The 22614-nt window shown below is 41.1% G+C and overlaps 1 protein-coding gene across 1 annotated transcript in view; it reads left to right on the top strand.

Annotated features, from left to right (window-relative positions):
• The window catches only part of COL4A1 (collagen type IV alpha 1 chain), a 521418-nt gene that overhangs the window by 459661 nt on the left and 39143 nt on the right, over window positions 1-22614 (top strand). Inside the window, exons 45-47 of the mRNA XM_069205109.1 lie at window positions 18505-18576; window positions 18722-18850; window positions 18943-19041. Coding sequence (XP_069061210.1) covers window positions 18505-18576; window positions 18722-18850; window positions 18943-19041 — 300 coding nt within the window. The remainder of the gene's footprint in view (window positions 1-18504; window positions 18577-18721; window positions 18851-18942; window positions 19042-22614) is intronic.

The following is a 22614-nucleotide window of genomic DNA, read 5'->3' as shown; positions in this document are numbered from 1 at the left end:
ATGTGTTGTACAGCATAGTGGAGTGGCGTGTGATACAGTGGTGTTTTGTGCAATGTCTTTGAGTGGAGGGGCGTAGATTGGAGTGGCATATACTGCATTGGAATGCTATAGAATGGAGTGGCATGCTGTAGAATGGAGTGCCATGGAGTGCCATACAGTGGAGTGTCAAGTTGTGACATGTGGTAAAGTGTCTTCGAGAGGAGGGGCATAGAGTGCAGTGGCACAGAGTGAAGTGGGATGTCATAGAGTGGAGTGGCATAGAGTGGAGTGGTATGTCCTAGAGTCTAGAGTAGAAAGGCATGGGGTAGAGTGCAGTGTCATAGAGGGGTGTGGCCTGTCGTTGAGTGAGTGATGTGGAGTGTCAGAGTGGAGTGGCAGTCACAAGCTTACACAAAGTGTACGTTTTCCATTGAGAATCAGGCCTATAAAGCACAAAAATGTAGTGATATATTGGGCTGCAGTGCACCACATTATTTTGCAGCATAGCGCAGTACCTGAAGATGGCAAAAGAGTATTTGATTGGCTAATGAATGTCCTTATAAAAGTGAAAGGCAGCTAATATTGTTTAAACCACACTTTAGCTGTGTTCTGGCTTTTAAGTGTAAGTATAGTGTCACATAGGAATGGATAAGTGTATAGAAATGAGTGAGTCAGCTTATACAAGTGTGTAAAGGTAGGTAAAAGTTGTTTTATTACTTTATATATTTTAGAAAACATTTGCGAAGTTCTGTGGTAGTACCATATTGTTTAGAACACACTTATTATGTGTTCAGGACTTTAATGGTAAATATGGTGTAATAGGTTTTTTATTTTTTATTTTTACATATTTATTTTTCTAAGTACACTGTACTGCACTATATTTCCACTTAAAACCAAGAATGCAGACTAAGGGCCTCATCAGGACCCTGACGGTCTTAAGATGGCCAGGGCCGCGGACTGCCAGCACTGCCCCTTCTCCTCCACCGGAGGGGCTGGCAGTGCTGGCGGTGCTGTCAGTCCTAATCCACCAGGGCAGCACTGCAATCAGCACTGCCCTGGGGATTACAAGCCCTCTCCACGCTGGCGATTACATGGTGGTAGACCCGCCATGTAAGGACTGGTGGAGATGGGGTGTAGGGTGCCCCAGGGCAAGCCCCGTCGTGCTTTACAGACAGTGAAAAGCATGATGGGTCCTCTTGCACCCTACGTACCGCAGCATTGCCGCCGGCTTAATTTTGAGCTGGAGTCAATGTTGTGTGCTATTTCCCACAGGGCCAGCGGGCGGAAACAGACCCAGCGGGAAACTCGTAATGGGACCCACAGGAAGGGGACCGCACTGGCGTTAACCTAACCGTGGGAGTTTGGTGCATTGCCTTTTCCATCTGCCAAATTCATAATGACCCCCCTAAGTGTGGTCTCAACAATATTTTGACCTTCCAAAATTGAAATTGCTAAATATAGTTTAGATCACACTTAGGTCCTTATTATGGTTGAACCACCACAACTCCAATACGGCACTGGTGAGGCGGGCCATGAAGCCAGCAGACTCACCATCTCCATATTACGATTTTTCTACTGGGCTGATTGGCAGAAACTGTTGTATTATGAAATTTCCACCGATCCGCCCAGTGTAAACAGAGCAGCGGCATTAGCCGAGGCCAATACTATCACACAGCACCCTCAGACTGTGCGCCTTCTGAGAGTGCTGACAGGGGGGGACCCAGCATTGCCTTTCTACAAGCCTTTTCATGGCGGGGACCCAGCCATGAAAAGGCTGTCAAAAAGGGAAGTCGTGATCAACTGCAGTGCCAACTTGTTGGGACCCCTTATGCCGACAGAGGTGGCAGTTTTCTGGTGGTCCAACCTCCAGGATCGTAATCCGGCAGTTGGACTGCCAGGATTGCGGCGGTTCAACTGCCACCGCAAGTTCGGTGGTCCATGGACCGCCATACTTTGAATGAGGCCCTTAGTCTGCATTCTTGCTTTTAAGCAGAAATATAGTGTAGTACAGTGTTTTCAATTTTTTATTTAATTTTTTCAAGTAAACTGTACTACACTATATTTCCCTTTAAAACACAGAATGCAGACTGGTTGTGTGAAATCAAAGAAAAATAAAAAATTGAAACATTTTTAAAAACTACTAGACTGTGTTTCCTCTTAAATATAATGTAGTATTTGTGTTTTGTTTTTACATATTCAATTGCTCTTAAAATATTTTTAAGTACTAAGCTACTTCCTAGGTAGAAGCAGGGTGCTCTGTTACTTTTTAAAAAATATATAAAAAAATATAAATATCTTTCTGTACCCATTACTACTTTAGCAAATTGGTAATAGGTAGGAACAAACAATAAAACGTACTACTTATCTATATCCAAGGCACTAACCCATAACACAGCCAAAATGTGGTCTAAACAAGACCACCGCCTTTCTCTTTTAAAAAGGCAGTTGTTAGCCAATCATATACTGTCTCGTCATTGACAAGTACTTGTCATTGGCAAGTACTGCGGTATACCTCAAAATTACTGCTGTATACTGCGGCCTGAGATATCACTGAGATTCTGAGCCTTTAATCTACAAAACTACTGAATGGATTTTCATTAAATAGCAAAAGCGATTCTTTCCAGACAATGATCTATATTTCGGGAAATTTCATGAAAATCCATTTAGCCATTTTGCCGCTATGGAATGTCTATGGAAAATACATTGGGGGCAAAAAAGCATTTTAGGACCCCTCTTCATTTTTCTCTGCACCATCTTAACTAATCACCACGAAATGTTACATCATACAGCAATGTAGAAAAAGAAATAGGTCTGCAAAGTTTTGTGGAGATTTATCAAACAGGCACTAACTTATTACTGATCAGAAAACCAAGGAATTTCTATCTCTGGGAATCCTAACTGCAACAACAGAGTGGCTACCGCCATACATTGGAAGAGAGGGGGAAAGCCAACTTACACAAAAAGATTTTTCAGCCAGAAGGGCATTCTCCAGGGTGGTTTCATCAGCCTGATGAATGCCATTATTGGGAAAAAAAATTGGCAAAAGAGGTTCGGTAATGAGGAATCACCAGCATAGGTTTCGTCAGGTTGGCTTTTCCACAAAAACACTACAAACTTCTTTCTTTCTTTCTTTCTTTCTTTTTCTTTCTTTCTTTCTTTCTTTCTTTCTTTCTTTCTTTCTTTCTTTCTTTCTTTCTTTCTTTCTTTCTTTTTCTTTCTTTCTTTCTTTCTTTCTTTCTTTCTTTCTTTCATTTTGTCTGGACTTAATGTTTTGGAAACCATATAAAATCTATATGGATTGACCTCTATGTAATGCTTCATGGCAGGGACTCCCCCATGAAAAGGCTGGCGGAAAGTCGTGATCAGCACAGCGGTGACAAACTCATCACCACAAGTTTCACCACTGCCAACAATTTGGGATCCCTGATCACAGTGGAGACAGCGGTCCCCGGGCGATCCGATAGCTAGGATCGTAAACTAGCGGTTATACTGCCAGGATTGCGGCAGTCAGACTACCACTGCAGGTTTGGTGGTCTCAGGTCCACCAAAACTTTAATGAGGCCCTTGATGTCTTTTAAAATGGCAGAAGTCTGATTCAAAAGACTAAGCAAGGCAGGGCGAGACACAAATTCATTATGTTTCCCCAGCAGTGGTGTCATCAAACCCCCGGCTCCATCAGCTGAAGCAGGTGAGGTTTATTTCGGCCCCACTAGGCCAAGGAGATATTAGAACAGAGGATGCCAAACTTACCTGTTCATGTCAGAGTTGACTCGAGACATACCAGTTCGACTTGAGACACACCATTTCTGTGCCTCAAAAACCTTTTGCTCGATGCACTGTTGCTACTTGAGGACTGTAGTCCACCAGCTTATTTTTCCATCTAGTGACAGGCCTATTTAGTTCTGCAACCTCCCAGAATCCTTACTCGGGCTGCTTTCCTGTGCATGTTATACTAGGTGCAGTGATGTTTTCCAGATTCCTATTGGCTGCAGCGTGGAACCGTGTTGCCAGATCAGGCTAATTGGGCTATTTCCCACACAAATAGGTGATATTTTTCCATTTGTGCAGAACATGAACAGTATTTTTTAGCTTATTTTTCCATTGTGTTGATTTGTTTGAAGTGAGGGGCTAACCCCCACTTTAATGCTTATTTACACAGCTTTGTAAATGTACCTCAGTGTCTTACTGAGCCTGCTGCACCTCCTTCTCTTTGACTCACAAGCCTTTAATATCCCCCCAAGATAGCCCCCACCATTGTGCCTGGTAGGAGCACGCATGTGAGGTGATGCCACATATGCCTTTGTCTGTTGTTTCAGAAATATTGATAGAACCCCTGAGGTGTCTGTGTCACTGATCAGAAGGCTGACAATTTAATGCAGTGCTTGAAAGTGCTACAATGACACCCGTTTGAAGTTTAGCTGCTCCCAAGACCTCAAACACCCCACTCCTCAGGAGAGAGGAGTAACTGTGTCAGAGTGAGAGACCACAGAGAGATGACAAAGTCAGCAGAGGGAGAAAGTCCCTTGCCCACTTCTGGCTCTGTCCGTGCAGCACAGGTCAGCCAGATGGAATGAGCTGTCCTATTATGTGAGTGCGGTTCAACAATTTTTAATACACGTCTGTGCTGCCTTAAGTATCTAGTCACAAAGTGACTGCGTTTCAGAATATTAAATGGTTTAAAGGCACCTGGTGCTGAGGTATTTGCATGCCGAGTAATTTTCAGGGGCTAATGATAATAAAAAAAACTTTTATATCTATTTTGCCTATTGTAGGAAAATGGCTCCCTGTTGCAGTTACACCCCACTTTTTGCCTGATACTGATGCTGACTTGACTGAGAAGTGTGCTGGGACCCTGCTAACCAGGCCCCAGCACCAGTGTTCTTTCACCTAAAATGTACCATTGTTTCCACAATTGGCACACCCCTGGCACACAGATAAGCCCCTTGTAAAAGGTATCAGTGGTACCAAGGGCCCTGTGACCAGGGAAGGTCCCTAAGGGCTGCAGCATATGTTGTGCCACCCTAAGAGACCCCTCACCTAACACATGCACACTGCCATTGTAGATTGTGTGTGTTGGTGGGGATAAAAAGGCAAAGTCAACATGGCATCCCCCTCAGGATGCCATGCATACAAAATACTGCCTGTGGCATAGGTAAGTCACCCCTCTAGCAGGCCTAACAGCCCTAAGGCAGGATGCACTATACAACAGGTGAGGGCATAGCTGCATGAGCAATATGCCCCTACAGTGTCTAAGTCCATTCTTAGACATTGTAAGTACAGTGTGGGCATATTAGGTATATGGTCTGGGAGTTTGTCAAAAACAAACTCCACAGCTCCATAATGGCTACACTGAAAACTGTGAAGTCTGCACCTGACCGGCCCTGAGCTGCTGGTGTGGTAACTTTGGGGTTGCCTTGAACCCCCAACGGTGGGCTGCCCATGCCCCAGAACTGAGACTTGTAAGTATTTTACTTACCTCCTGATCTAACCTTTACTTACCTCCCCCAGGAACTGTTGATTTTGGCACTGTGTCCACTTTGAAAATAGCTTATTGCCATTTTTACAAAGACTGTACATTATATTGTTTTCATTCAAAGTTCCTACAGTATCTAAGTGAAGTACCTTGCATTTAAAGTGTTTAATGTAAATTTTGAACCTGTGGTTCTTAAAATAAACTAAGAAAATATATTTTTCAATATAAAAACCTATTGGCCTGGAGTAAGTCTTTGAGTGTGTGTTCCTTGTTTATTGCCTGTGTGTGTACAACAAATGCTTAACACTACCCTCTGATAAGCCTACTGCTCGACCACACTACCACAAAATAGAGCATTAGAATTATCTACATTTGCCACTATCTTACCTCTGAGGGGAACCCTTGGACTCTGTGCATACTATTTCTTACTTTGAAATTATATATAGAGAGCCAACTTCCTACACCTAGTCACAATTTTGATCCCACTCAATGCAGCAAAGGGGATTTATGTGCCTGCTACAAAGCACATCATATAATATGCAGATCCCAAATTTGATTTTTATGATGAAAGATCAGTAATTACTTCTTTGTTGAATAGATTCTTTTGTTAATTGAAGTTGGTACACTGCAGTCCTTCTAATGTAACACAGTGAGCTAAGAACCAGCATCAAGGAGCTGCATGAAAACTTTCAGGCATAGGTTTAGAAAATTATTGCTTTTTCACAATCTTTTGTTACTCCATGGTTGCTAAAAGGTGGTTATTTGGGTAGTAATGTATTTATTAATACAGACAACCCAAAGTTTTAAATTCTGACTTATAGTTTCCCCAGACCAAGTATTTCTTACAGTTAAATGCCTACCAGTATGAATGTTGTGTCTCCTACGCCTTATAACCCTCATTATCGTATGTAGCATTTCCTGTACATTGATTTACATGTGCATGCTTCATTGTCTCATAAAAGTATGTGACGTAACACACTCCAACATCCTCCAGCGGCATGAGTTGAGCTATAAAAGAAATTAAGTTAAAACAATAGTGGTTTCTACTTACATTTATATTAGTATGATTACTTTTACAGTTACATTTGTCATTCTTACAATTCAGGCACATGTATCACAATGGTCAAAGAAAGACAAAAAATAGCTTCCATACTTTCTCTTAATTAAGTTCTTTGAACAAGATGAGCGCCTTTGTTTCCCTCCATTGCGTCTCCATCAATGCGTTAGGCTCCACATAGCTCCCAGCCAGGATGAGACTCCAACATAGGGAGAGAGCATTGGAGTTGATTACCCGTCGCACACACAGCTTTACCATCTTAGTTGGGGGTAGGCGCTGCTCTGGATGGCCCGGTAATCTGCCTCTAACTTGAAGTTCATTCATTTTAGACTGGCCCTTTCAGTCTGCAGTGCTGTCAACAAAAGCTAGTAAAATGTTCTAAGAATAATGCAGGGCTGAAAGATGGGAGTTAAGGGCTACAAAGTGAGTCAAGTTCATTGAAGTGTGTTTTGAAGGAGACAGATAAGGCATAAGGACAGAGACCAACAGAGCATATCTGGTAAAGGAAGACAAGAATGTAAAAATGTGAGAAAAGAAAGAATGATAAAAATTGGGAGGGAAGAAAGAAGAAAGGATGAAAGCTAATGTGAAAGGAAGGAACTGTAAAAGGAGAGGTGAAAGGACAAAGAGTGAAAAGAACAACAAAAGAAAGAGTGCAAGCCTGGATGTTTGAAAGGATGAGAGGATGATTGGATAGGTAATTATAAGGGTAGAAAGATTAATGATCAAAGAGTGAAAAGATGGATGGTTCAATGTGTGAGCAGAATGGTCAGACGATGGATAGGAAAATGTGAAATGGTTGATTGATGAGTGAAAGCATGGAAACTGATTAAATATTTATTGTAATAGTAAGAAGATGTATTAAAAGGTTAAAGAATTTATGGAAGGGTGGGAGTATGATTCGATGTATGGGAGAACAGAACTGTTCTAAGAAGAGTCAGGCTTACTTGGTTTGCCCACTGGCTATCATTAGAGGTTTGGTTCAGGTTAGGCCTAGTGAAATTTCAATTACGCCATCACAATTTGCATAATTTTGAGAATTTCATGTTATGCAAAACTCCTGGAATTATGCCTGTATGCCATGGCAAAATACTATTGCATGTTTATGTGAGCAATGCAGACTACCAAAACAGGAGTGGCTGTTGTTTGCAGAACTCGTTTTCACAATATTGTTTTAGTTGTAGTACAAAATGTGTCCTCACATCCCAAATATATGCACAAACACATTTCACTGTAAAATATAACACTGAATGCCAAATTTGTATTTCCCACAGTTCCCTGTATTTTTCTCAAACTTTCGCATAATCACAAAATAGCAAATTATGTGAATTTCGCACACCCCTAGTTCAAAGTGGGGGGGTATTTCAATTTTCTGCCTACTCCAGTGTTTCACAGTATAACTTAGCGGTCATTTAAAACATGTTTTTTTTCATTCTGTAAAACAAGAAAGGAACTCTTGGATGTTCCCAATTTAGGTGGTGAATTTTCACAGAGAAACATAAATAATTCAGCAATTCGGCAATGCCTCCCTAAAGTTGTGCATTACAGTTATGCAAAGAGTTCACTCTCACTCTTCTAAACTGCACATAAAGTATCTATTTTCAGCTAGCACATAGCAATGCTAATCTCCCAATTTTCAACACTTTGAATGACTTGTATCAGAAATTAGTCAACCAGCATGATCACCATGATATGCAGTATTATTTGCCATAGACCTGGCTATAATAACATCTTTCTAGAAGGACTCAAGGAATTTATCCTCTATAAGAATTTGAAATACTCAAATATCATTTTGCACTGTGGTGACAATTGTAACATAGCAGCACAATCCCTGCCATCATTTCTGCATTTTCTTTGACAATCTTATTCAATTTTCTCTCTACAAGAACTGTTATAGCATTTTCATCCATTGCAGGAATCAATGCTCTTTGAAGTTGATCAATCTTCGGACCCAGTAAGTAGTGTGGTAGAACCACTACCAACATTTAAATACAAACCCAATTAATCTTAACATCATGACCAATGTGGCCATGGAAGGAAAACCTCCAGTAGGAAATAAAGTTAAGGGATTTATTACAAACACAAGCTCAAAGTCATGTAGACTATTTGCAAAGCTAAATTATAAAGATACATAATCACTAAGGGTTGCCCAAGGTGACGAAATAAGTTCAGATGAAAGAGCATTAACAAAACTAAGCATTCAAGAAGAACAATGCATAGTACTAAAACAAATATTTGAGATGCAGAAATCAAACATTTTTTAGGGTTAGCAATCATCAGTGAATTTAAATTCAACAGAGTAATAATTTAGGCTGGGCAGTGAAAACCCAACAACTAACCAAATCTGGGAAATACATCTGTGGAGCAAAACGTGGGGAAAATAGATAAACACAAAAAGGGCAAAAATATTTTGGGAAAATACAAACTCAGACTATAAACTACTAACTAAGGTAGGCAGAAGATAGGTAAAAAGGGAAAGCGTGAGCATATCAGAAGCTCGATCACAAGTCTTCTGAGAAGAGGGGGTAAAGATTTCAAAGTCTCAAAAGGCATCTCAAGGGACAAAAGCAGAGAGGACGATACCTCTCCAAAAGGACTCCGCATTCAGGGACTCTTCAACAGCACAGCATCTGGGTCAGGAATCTAAGCAGCATCTCCCCAAAGTTCAAAGGGACACTGCCATATCAAAAGTCTTAAGGTATTCTGATTCACCAAAGATATCAGTCCATGTCACGTGGAAGGGGCCTTACCCAATAATAACCACCCCACAACTTCAAGTTGAAACATACTCTTCCTTTGCCGAGCTTTCCATGAGAACATCTTCCATCCGTGTGACTCCACGCAAGTTTGAAACAACTGTATACGAAGTCAGTCCATGTTCCACAATGTACTATCTTCAGGGGCACTATTCTACTTTCTCTCTATGTCTGAACAATGGAGTCTATTACCAACTTCTAGTCTTCTCATGGGAAAACAACCTGAAAGAACCACATTATGAAACATTATGAAATTAAATTAGCATTTCCTGCACAGCCATGAAATTCCATCTTCAACAAGACTGACTCACGCTAACGCAAGACGATCATAGCAATACATTTAATTAACACGTTTTAATAAAACACATGTAATATGCAAATGTATGAATTCAACATCAATAATATTTCATTAATATGAGTAATACATTTAATATTAAATGAAAAATCTTTGTTAATGCATTTCATTAAATATAACAAAGAAGTACATTTCTCTCACTTATGCACATATTCAATTCATTCATCGTTAGAAATTCAATATAGTTTCGATATGCACTGTTAATCTAGAGTCTAAATTACATTATAACATCAGTTGTATCCCTCTAAAATGTAATTTATTACAAATACCACGTAAGTCGAACTCTGCAGTACAAACAAATGCACACTGAAATTGCGTGTCAGTGCAGCTTCTACGTTTAACTATTAATACTTTGATTAACATAAGGCATAAACTGTCACATTCTGATGACCTCTGTGACACAAGTGGCTCTACTTAAATTTAGACTACATCCCACACCCATAGCAAAGGTACCACCCTTGAACCTTGTTAGAAGTAAAGAAGACTAGCTAATTGTTAAGGCACTTCTAATTTTGGATTATGTGACAACTGACAGATCCATTTATGGATTCCGGTCACCAAAACAGTAGTAAGAGGGCAACCCAGTGCAGGCTAATCAAATGGATAAATACAAAGCATACCAATGAAACGTTTTCAGCTAAAACATGCATTTACTATTACCTCGTTCTCATCCCGTATTTCTATAAATAATTAAAATCAAGTGAAAATTAATTACTGCTTTATAGCAGCAGATGTGTTAGATGAACTGACAACTTTAAAGAGCCCCTGCTCATCACTCCTTCATTTCCTTGCTCATAATATGGTCTTGGACTCAGTCTTTCTTTGGACTAGGATGGCAGTCGGAAAGAAGCAAAATCTCTAGGTTTTATCCTGGACACAAACACTTTGCAGGACCCCATAAGAAATCTAAGCAAGAATACGCAACATGTGTAACTAAAATTATGTGGTTCTGCCTCATGATTGTAAGTTGATAATACAATCCTTAGTACTATCCCATGTAGATTGCAGAATTGCTCAACTCACAAGCATCACCAAATACAGCATTTCACCCCTGAAGGAGCTGCAAGGCTTGTCTCTAACAACAAAAAGACTGCTTGCATCACTCCATTGTTAAGATCTCTTAATTGATGCCCATTGGATAGAAGATGCATTCTTAGAACTGTATGCTTCGCATACATCATCCTTCAACATAATTCACCATCATATCTAGGTCAGAAATTAGGGACTGTTTCGTGAAAATTCTGCTGGGACTTCCTCTTGTAGTACTCCTGGTTTACTCCTGTTGTCAAGGAGCAAGCCAGGATACAAGAAAACTAATTATTAGCTGGGGTGCATGGTAGGCCACCACATGTAATAACATTGCTAACCTGTTAGGGCCTGGCAAAGGTGTCAGTAATTTAAACCTGAGCCTATAGCACAGAGAAGACAGGCATAACTTAAAGAAAATGTGTAAAGCTTTGAGAAGTTCTAAACACAACGCAATAAAAATTCCACTCTAATTTATAAAAATAGAGTAAAATGTAATAAACAAAATGACACCAGAACAAAAATAATACAATAAGGGGAATTGGAGATATGAATTTTTTAAAGCTCTAAGACATAAAAATGCCAAGAAAAAGTAAAGCGCCAATAGAAGGTGCTGTTAATGTGTGACTGGGATCTAGGTGCGATTTCCAGGGCGACTGTGATGGAGAGTGTGGATCAGGTCAAAGATTTTACCTTTTGACTCAGTCTCTGAAATGGAAGCCAAAATACTTCTGTGGGGCAAGGTTGCCGACAATATCCAAGGACATCCTTTCAAAGGCAGATAGCCATTGGATGAGGTTCCTCTGACAGCATAGTTTTGGTGGGGAAAGCTCAGACCTGGAAAAGCTAAACTTTTGCACCCAGAGACATCCTTACATGGACTCAATACTGTTGGTCCCTTCCTCTGGCTAAGCTTTCTAGTCCCATTATGGAGCTCAGGTTTCTACTGTGGAGGAACAGCAGGCTGCATCTGGGAAGATCACACTGACGTCATATAGACTTGCCATGTTGGTCTGCTAAGCAGGAGTTTCTGGCAGTGAAAAGCTCCAGGCAGGATCAACCGTATTTTCTTGCCCAGCAAGGTTGCTTATAGAGCAGATTGACTTGGGTGGTTGGTCCCCATCCTCCAAAGATCTGGATGTCCAACATTTTTCCAAGTTGAAATGTTTCAGATTTTATAATGAGCCATTCTCTACGCCACTATGGCACTTGAGATAGATGTCATGGAGAGGACTTAGGGGTCATATCTCACTTCAGCAGAGTGCAGCCTTCTTTTATTTGCAACTGGTCACCAGTCGCTCCAGGAAAAAGGCCTCTTGCAGCTTGTTCTGTCCATGTAGCCAAACAAGAGGTCAGCCACTTAACCCTTGGAGTTCTTTGCTGTGTTGTGGGTACAAATGGGAGAAGGTCCAGTCTTTCAGGTCTCCAACAAGTGGTGCAGTAATTTTTGTGTTCTTTTACAGGTCTAGAAAGTGTCCCAAGGAGCTGGTGGTGAGGTCCATTTTGTACAGTTTAGTAACCAGTGGGTGGGTGTGACCCCTGAACAATCCCTAACCAATAGAAAATGTTCCTGGGGCAACCTTGTCCTTGTTATCAGTACACCTTATTTGTTTTGCTGCAAACTTGCTTTGACTGCACTATTCTAGGGGGAATCCAAGACGATACAGGTATTTTGACCATGGATGGGGCTTGTGTGCCAGGCAGGGCTGTGTTTAGGAAAATAAGCAGCCCTCTCCTCCTTAGCTACCCTAAACTGGAACTGGGTCCAGCCCCCCCTCGTACTGGGGTGGTACCCAACTGGCTACCTTGGGCCTAAAGAACTAAGAATATTCCTTCCTTGGACCTCCCTTAACACTAAACTATGAATGGACAGGCTTCACATGTGTCCCTTTCAAATTAATGAAGTTCCTGGAACCTCCCCAGCTGCTCTTCCTGTGCTAAGATGTATCACACTTTCTACTCCCAATCCATCATTCAACCAGGCCTATGCCATTGTCTCTGCTTTGGGAGCAGTTTTTGCACCTCATTAAGGTCAAGCACTGCCGGAGCAGCAGCTGTCAAACTAATACAAATTAATCTCCAGGAGCTTTAGGAAGAGAAAGGGTAACTTTCTAAAAGTAACTTTTCCTCAACATATATTATAAATCTAAGTTTACCATTAGATTGTATTTTTCATAAATACTAAAAATAGTGATCAAATAATTTTTCTAGATAGTCCCAAACCTGAGATTGCAGAATTCATATTTTAGTCTGTACTGTGATTTTCTTTTGGGGTTGTCACCGCATGGACATGGTAACAATAAATGTACCACTTTTAAATACCATACACCCTTCCTTTTGGGATACAAGGCCTACATAGGAGCGAAAAGGTAGGACTGACACCATGTGTGTCACAGTAGAGGATGGCACAATTAGTGCTGCAGGCCATAGGTGGCATTTTCCTTTCCATGCCATGGGTGTATGTTCTAGACCATAACCTATGGCTTTACAGGAGAGTCAATTATGCAAATAAGGGATTAGCCAATTTTTACATGTCACCACATGGACATGGTAACGTTATATTGCTGCATGAACCACTTTTAAGTACCATGCCCCCCTACCTTGTGGGATACAAGTCCTACTTAGGGGTACAATGGTTGGATTAACACAATGTTATCATGTGTCACAACTTCAACGCCCAACATCTCCCACAGTATTGAAGCCTTTTTCAATTTTGAAAGGTGCTCTAGGTGGAACCTCTACCTTTGACGGGTCCCCTTGCACTGGTTTTGGTTCCCAGGGGGCATCCAATTGGGACTGGCTGCCCTCCACCCTCCTGCACGGGCGTCCTCATTGACCATCACGGGTGGGTGGGTTTGGGACAACGTCTGGATATCTGTCCCTATGCTCTTGGAACATCAATGGGATTGTGCATAAGTTTGCCTCAGCTGATCTCTTGGCATTTTTGAATAGCTATGATGTAATTGCCCTTCAGGAAACGTGGGCTGAGACCAGCTGTCCGCTGTCCAGGTATTTAGAAATGTGAAAACCTGCTCTTAGAACGAGCAAGAATGGTCGTGCCAAGGGAGAACTGGCCATCTATGTAACTGTCAAACTAATTGGGAGTATTCTGTCACTGGTTTGGGATGATAATTGGATTCAGGGGTCAGTCATTAAGGATAGGACTGCACAGCAAACCCTTATAGTAGTTAATGTTTATATCACGCCTGGCACAGAGGATAAAAAGGGCAGGTTGTCTTGACTGATGCAGATTATGGGCGATTTAGTTGGGGAGTACCCTCGTGCTAATTATCTCATAACCGTTGATTTTCATACAAATTTGTTTCAAGACACAATGGAGGCTCTGGACGGCCCTGATCTCTGTAACCGCCAGTTAATTCCCGAACAACTGAGGCCTCAGGGCTGTCCGCATTGCCCATTGGGAGAGTACACAGTAATGCACCTTAATAGTATGGACTTTAAAGTCCTGAATGGCCGCTTATGCGCTTATGTGCCTCCCTGGTGGACAAGATCGGATGGTCGATCCTACTCCTATTTAGATTATACTATTTGCAACAGTGAATTGTTTCCCCTTATCGAGAAGTTTTCGATTTTGCCTCAAAGTGAGAGCGACCACCGTCCACAAATTGCATCCATCAAATCCAGATTTCCTTTACGTAATGTTATGTGGGCGGTGGGTGGTGGGGTCTGCTCTGAATCTTTAAAGCACATAAAATGGAATTCTTCTATTGGCAGCATAGTGTTATCTGAATGTATTAACTTTTTTGATTCTGAGGGAGCGGGTTGTGAGTCTCCAGTTCTGTCTTGGGCCAAACTTTCCTGCCTTTTGTTGTCAAGGTTTCACCAACCTGCACGTAATCTTTCTCCACCCCGGTCCTTGGTCATTTCTAGGGAATCCAGGAATCTAAAGAAAGCGTGCAACAGACTAGTAAGGGCACTCAGGAAAAGTCCTGACTCCGCGTGTTTACTTATTAAATATAAACAATTGAGGAAAGACTACAGGAAGGCTGTTTACGATGACTACCAGTCCCACCTTAATCAGTTTTGGGCTAAACTTTTAAGTGCAAGCAAAGACTCAAATCCTAGGAAATTCTGGTCCCTTATTAACAATCTAAATAGAAAGAGTCATTGGCATTGGCAACATTTCTGAAGGAATTTGGACGTCTTATTTGACGACTCACTTTTCTGCAAGTAAGTCAGATGGGAAATCATTGAAAGTGGGGGATAATAGCCCTAATTCTGCTCTGTCTAAGACGTGTCCCATGCCTTTTGGGTCACCAACTCCAATACAGGGGGTGAAGAAGTCCTTTCAATTACGCCTTCTTCATATTATCTCAAGGGCTAAGCAATTTGGAGCTCCCGGCCCCAAAGGTCTCTCACAGGCACTGTTCAAACAGGATCCTCTCTTTTGGGCTAACCATTTTGCCCATCTGTTTGAGCACTGCCTTTTGACTTCAACAATTCCTGAGTCTTGGCGGGGTGCCATTCTTCATCCCTTACATAAAAGTGGTTCAAGGTCAGATCCTGCTAATTTTAGGATGATAGCCCTGCTTGATAACGAGGCAAAGTTGTACGCCAGTCTTTTGTTTCAAGATCTTCGTGCCTGGGCTGACTCAAAGGCCCTAATTCCTGATGTTCAAACAGGGTTTTCTGCTGGCTCAGGCACTTCGACAAATTTGCTAGCACTCTCTATTTTGATAGACAGGACGATTTTATCAGGCTTAATGCTAAATTGCTGTTTTGTTGTTTTTAAGGCGGCCTTCCACTGGGTCCCCCGGAGCGCATTGTGGGCTACACTGCAGAATTGGGGTATCCCCCCAGTACTCCTTGGGGCCATCATAGATCTTCATACAAATACTTGGGTTTTTATTAAGCTCAGTGATGGGTGTTCTCTTTCTAGAAAAATCCCCACCTTTTGTGGTGTGAAACAGGGATGTGTGCTTGCTCCTCTTCTTTTTAATTTGTTTATTGAAGCTCTATCAACGTCTTTCGATGTTGTTAATTCTCATTCCCCTAAGATTGGTGGCCTTAGGCTCAGTCATCTGCTTTATGCCGATGACCTTGTACTATTTAGTTATACTAAGATTGGCCTTCAACGGCTGCTTAATCAACTTGCATCTTTTACTTCCGAGAATCAACTGGAAGTTAATTTGCTGAAAACCAACTTTGGAAGGAAAAAACATTCAGGTTTCAGTTAGTATTATAAAAGCTGTAAACTTGTTTCCTACCAGTCTTACAAATATTTAGGGGTGCATTTTGACTCTAGGGGCAGCTTTGTTAAACACAAGAAGGAGATCGAACTCAAAGCTGTGGCATTGCAGGTGGCCTTATCCAAATTATCTAAAGCTTTAAAGGGGCCGACCTCTCTTCCCTTAATGGAAGTTATGAGAGTAAAGATTATCCCTTCATTGGTTTATGGTCAAGAAATTCTGTTGGGCAAAGGTTCCTGCCCATTAAATAAGCTGGTTAATAAAATCTATAAGAGTGTCTTCAATGTTCCGCGCCTTGCCTCACCTGCGCAGGTACGGTTGGAATTTGGGCTTCCGGATTTGTCGGCAGTTGGTGCCAGTGCTTTTTTGAAGCTCTGTCATAAGCTGCGCAGTGCCACAGACGGCTGTTGAGAGGCAGTCCAGTGGCAAGAAATCAGTGAGTCCAAATCGAAGGGATCATACTTCCATTTTTTGGCCGAATGCAAATGTCGACTGGGCATTGATGACCTCTGGGAAAGTAACCCCTCCCATTCTCTGTTCAAGTTAGGCGTAAAAAGGCTTGTTCAACAGTATTCGTATCACTCAGATCGTTCCCTCCTTGTTCAACGGAAGCATGCCTGGTCAGTAATTAATTCCTTTAAGCCAGGTATGCCTTCTAGCTTCTTTTCCTGTTCTTATGGGTTTCGGTTGAAAAAGGACTTTTTGGCCTTAAGGATGGGTGATTGGGTTTTTTTGAAACATCTACCTCAATAGCAGCTATCCTCTGGGGAAGGGGTGATATGCAGAGGCTGTAATAATGCGGAGGAGACACTAGATCATGTGGTCTGTCTGTGTCCAGCTTTACTTAATGAGCGTAGATCTTTGCTTCTACGCAAGTGGAATGAATTGGGAATTCGCTCCTGTCGACAGGCTATTATTCAGTCTCTGGACCCTGCTAACTCAATGCTAAATGTGTTACTGATTACATTTGTTAAAATTGCTCAATCTAAATTTAGTGGCACTGCGAGCAAAGGATAGGCAGGATTGGAATTTGCTCTTGCCACACCGTTGCTGTTGGTTAAGTTGTGGATTTTAATGGCATATGCCGGCACTCATTGTAGTCTTTTTTAATGTACTTTGCACTTTAGGGCCTGAGCTTATGTATTTTATTTTGTTATGCATTATGTAGAGTTCCGGGCTTGGTGGTTTAGTCTATTTTTATATTTAGGACTGTTTTTATATTTTTAGGTAGGAATGCTTTCTTCTTATTATTATGTGTGTTCTAATTATGATGTGTTTTAGTATGTATTTAGCTTCTGCTTGTATTTGCATTTCTTTTTCCTTCTGTCCAATTGTATTGGATTTTATTATCTGTACAATAAATATGTTTACATTCATGTGTCACAATAATGGATTGCACAATAAGTGCTGCAGGCCACAGGTTACTTTTTACTTTCCATGCCACGGTGTATGTGTTAGACCATAACATATGGCTTTACAGGAGAGTTAATTATGCCAATAAGGGATTAGTCAATTTTTCAGTGGTCAGTTCTCAGACACTGGGCACTGGACAGCAGTGTCCCAGTATGCAGAGTCTAAGAAATAGCAACAGACACCCGAAAGAAAGAAACAGAGTTAACCAGGCATGAAGGGGCATTTTCTCACATAGGATTACTACAAGAGAAAGTCACACCTACTCATAGCAAAATGTTGGTGAATAATGTGTCAAGTGTTCTAGGAAAAGCAGACACCCTAAAGACAAAAATAAATGCTCACTCTAGAAACCCCAAAATTTGAGAGAAAAAAAACCCCAACAATTGTTTTCAGGGGCTGCACCTATAATCTAGACCACTTGCCTCCTGGTACTCTGAAGAAATACCTATTAATATGCCTTCAAAAATTCAACTTCTTTTTTGTTCTGCATTTAATTATTCTATCTTTCCCATTTTTGTCTGTTGGCCCCTTCACAAGTTGGTTTAATGATTCCTTGTACATATACCTTCTCAATGTAAAGCACTCTATGATCAACAATGACGTGGTCCATGCCATATAAAACTAAAAAATAACTAAACAAAAATCTTAAGTCATCTGCTACACAGTGTCACTGTCATGACCACTGGATCTAGGCACAATTAATTTCCTAAATAAGTATGGTGCATATAATCAATACCTGGCCCAGTAGGTTATAAAATGCTAGCAAAACACTTGCCAGACTTCCAATTAGACACCTGGATTGTTGTGTTGGTTCTAGAGTCCAAGAAGCAACAGTCACCAACTACTTCATAGTGTTTTTATTGGAATGCTAGCAGTGACATTTACCAGGCTACCGGTGGGGAAGGTAGAATGAAGTGGTTGTAGTAAGATCCTTGCTGCAATACTCACAAGGCTACCAGTGACCCACTTGTATCACAGTTGTTGTACTAGGATCCTAGCAGCGACACTCACCAAGCTTCATACGAGCCGCCTATATCACCAATGTTGTGCTAAAATCCTAGCATGATTCAGCCTTCTAATGAGCCACCATTACTGCAGTGGCTGTATGAGAACCTAGCAGTGACATAAGTCAATACTATAGGGGTCCCCTTTAGTGCTGTGCTTGAATCCATGCAGTACTGCTCACTAGGTTACCAGTGAACCACCTGATAATAACACTGCCTATTTCTTTTCAGGATCTAAAGGCTTTCCCGGGCCAGGTGGCTTCAAGGGAGAACATGGAGATCAAGGTGTACCTGGCCCAAAAGGTAGAATAATGCAAAATACAATTGAGTTTAATTCTTTTTTCTAATTTTCAAAGTTGACCCATGACACAGCATTTAACTGTAATGATGGTGCTATTTATAAGTGTATTCAATCCCTCTACGTCTATCATTCCATTCATATTTGCAGGTTTGCAAGGACCACCTGGGCCTCCAGGTCCTTTTCAGAGTGTTAAAGGTGAACCTGGTACACCTGGCCTACCTGGTCCAGCGGGGCCCAAAGGACTGCCTGGTTACCCTGGCCCTAAAGGACAGCAAGGTACAGCCTTAATTCCCAAATGTCTACTGTAACAATAGGTATTCATGTATTTTCCCGTAGCTATTGCCTAAGTTTATGTTCATCTTCCATAGGTGTAACAGGATTGGTAGGTTTACCCGGAGAGAGTGGTGCTCCTGGTTTTGACGGTACACCCGGTCCAAAGGGAGAAACTGGTCCCTCTGGTCCCCCAGGTATGATAGCATGCTGCTTCATAGCCAAATTGATTATTGTGTATATGACGTGGGCCTCTGCCTCTCATCACACTCCACATTCCATCATTCCTGAAAGCAACTGCACTCATGTTTTTCATTATATTTCCACTAATCTCAAAGGTTTAATATGTGGCATTTATCTGTTATAACTGTACTGATTGTGACTCACTTCTCAACTTTTCACATTCCAGGACCTGTAGGCTGGTTTGTAGCTTTGTGCACCACTCCTATTACAAGAGCAATCCACTGTCAATACATTTAATTAAGGGAAAAATTTATTAAATTCATAGGTGAATCAGTTACTGAGTCGTCTTGACATGTTGAAGTGTCATTATCAACTCATATGAAATCATATTTCTGATAAGAAACAAAAAAAACCTGTAAATTATTATTGTGCAAACATATTGAGTCTCTATTAATTTGTTTTACAAAACCTCTTCTAACCTTCTGTTTATTTCTGAAATTTGGAAAGACTTCATCATCTTTTCTTATATTTTGGAATGAATGACATGAGTTATGAATGACATTTGAACAAAAGACAGTCATGCAAAATTGCATATCTGATTGATCACATACACAGGAAAATATTAGATTGGTTAAGTTTTACTGTGATCTCAATGCAGAGTTTCATAATAATTTATTTTCCCTGAATCTCAAGCCCACCCTCTCCGCCACTGTCTCACTCCAATATCTAAAAAGAAGTTCCAGCTAAAATTCCCACCTTGTTGAGCTGGTGCATTTTGCAGCGAAGGGATTGTATGAGTGCCCACACGAGAAGAAGAATCACCAACTAGTGGCATAGGAGATCTTGTTCATTTTTACTTTCTCAAATAATCTTCTCTCCTTCAATTGGAGCAGACAAGAGAAAAGGAAGGAGGCCTACCGTGCTTTAGTCAGCAAGAGAGAGTACAAGGAGAAGGAAGACAAGAGGATCTCAAAAGAGTGTTGGGTGATACTGGATCCATCCATGCACCTAAGATCTGCTAGTCCTTTAACTCTGAATATTCTCTTTTGCAGTGGAAAGCACAGTAACAATCCTTCGCCTTCTCTCGTTTTTTTCAGGTGAAGGAAAAAAGTATGTTTGATGCACAGAGGATAATAAATAACCAGCTGTACAATTGAAGGAGTTCTATGTTGTACCCTTGATTTCACCACCACTACATAGGAAGGCAGTAATAGCCCACCATTTCCAGTCATCATCTTTAGTTAATGAAATCAGTGGGCAGGTTTACACAAACTAGATATGGTGGACTTTTGAAGGACAGTAGAATCTTGTGAGAATGTACATATTGTTCAAATATGTACATGTTGTAGCATGTTGTTACAGTCCGTGAGTTTCTATAACTGTGCAAAGGTCTTTACTATTGTGATTATTATTATTATAATTGTAATGATTTTTATCGTGATTATTATTTTATTATCGTTATTAATTTTACTAACACTCGTTAGGTACAATTATCTTTATTAACACCTTTTTAAGTTAGAAATCCTGACTATGCTGCTAAAATGGTATGAACATTTATTTTACACATTTAAATGTCACAGAATACTTAGATTTTTTGCTTGTTATGTTGATGATGATGACTAATAGTAATAATAGTAATAATAATAATAATGTTTATTACTATCAATAAGAATAATGATAATAACAATGATACAATTGGTATTAATATTATCATTATTATTACAGTTGTTGTTATTGTTATTAGTCAAAATAAAAACAATAATAATAGGGATAATAATGTTGTTATTAATTTTATGAACATATGGTAGGCGTTTAATCAAATTTTGTCTTTATTAACACTCACCTTTTTTTTTTGTTAGAAATCCTGACTAAGTTGCCAAGATGGGATGTTTATTTTATGTATACAAATTTCACATAATATGTTGCCTTTCTGGCCTCTTATTCACATCCTTCCTATCTTCTGACAAGAATTTCTCACTCGTTTATAACCATACTATGAAAGTTTACACGTGTTTCCTACAATCTAATTATAATTAATGCATGCATTTTGTCCACTGGTTAGGTATTGGCTTATCATATCCTCTTCCTTATTGGTATTTACAAATAAAAGGCCTGATTCACAAAGATAGATGTGTGAGCAGGAGTAGTACCATAGTACCCCTGGCTTACTAATGCAGTTTAGGAGTACTACAAGAGTAAATCACAGCAAAATCTTTGGGACCCAGGCCAATGCTATATTTCATCTAACACTGAAGCTATCATACATACAATATGAGCACAATTATGGATGGATTTTTAAAATATTGAGAGGGCAGCGGGTGGACCCCACATGATCCGCTGCTATGCACATTCCAGAGTCCCCCATCACGTTGGGATCACTTTTGGGTCATGGACTCCAGTTGAGGCGTGGGCGCGGCATGGAGATTGCTGCGGTTGCAGGAGCACTGCAAGGGTTGACAGCGCCCGACGTTGGTGGTATTTCAATGTTCATAACCAAGTTGTTTGCTATTGCCATATGGCCATGTGATTTGCTGGTTTGATTTGGCAGAAGGACTTTTTTTGGGGGAAGAGTACGGAGCGGTGTGGCATACTGCCTTCTGCCATAGATGATGGAGCCACCAGGTTTCTCGCCCGGGGGGGGGGGGATAAGTGTGATGTTTTGCAAGTGGTTTGAGCAGGGCACCTTTCACTACCCTGCTGAGGGTCACTGGGTAGGTTTCCCCCTCTCCCAGTCTCTTCTGTTCCATTTCATTGCTGCAGTGCCTGGTACCGTCCACAGGACAGCACTTTGCCTAATTGCTGGCATATGTATTAAGTCCATGTACTGACTTAATATGTGGCAACTACATTCTAGGGGGCAAACAGCACAGGTATGGGCGCAAAACCTCTGCTTCCTAAAGCCAAGAAACAAATTGCTCAGCCATGCCTCACCGCATTTCACAGGGAGAAGCATTTAAACCAAAGAAAGAGTGCACAGGGCGTTGCCAAGGTAAAAACTACTTTGGTCATAGAGTCTTTACACCATCAATCGAGGTCAATGATGTGCTTCCCAGCTTCTTTTCTGAGCCAGACTCTAGACAGAAGGGGTCCGTGTAGTCCCTCAGCCAGCTAGTAGTACCTTTGCTTGTCTGCTGGGCGAGCCAGGCGAAACGCTTGACAGCTGCTCAGAAGTTGGAGACACTGAAATGGCACAGATAACAACAGTTAGCCCCAACTTTTCAAGCTCATCTAGATCAACTAAGGGGCCAAGGGACTACCAGCTGATTGCAAGACATCTGAAAAGTGAGGTAACCATGGACCAAGGACGGGAAAGTAGAGCCACTTGTGATCAATCTGAAATTCTCCAGTGGCCCATGTCCAAGCCCAAGCTAAGGCTCAGACCAGTTGTTGGTGATGCAGCCGCCACATAACCAAGAAGAGATGGAAATTACACTGTCAGAACGGAGGGAAGTAGAAGACATTGTGCAGGATCAATATCCTCCGCGAGTTGACGGCAGTAGTATGCTGGCCATGGATAATAAAAACATGAATATGCTGAACAAGGTAGATTTGTCTCAGTTCCTCCTACAAAATATCCTGTCGGACAA

The sequence above is a fragment of the Pleurodeles waltl genome, chromosome 8, assembly GCF_031143425.1.
Source record: "Pleurodeles waltl isolate 20211129_DDA chromosome 8, aPleWal1.hap1.20221129, whole genome shotgun sequence".
NCBI lineage: Eukaryota > Metazoa > Chordata > Amphibia > Caudata > Salamandridae > Pleurodeles > Pleurodeles waltl.
This window is presented reverse-complemented; position numbering and strand designations above follow the sequence as displayed.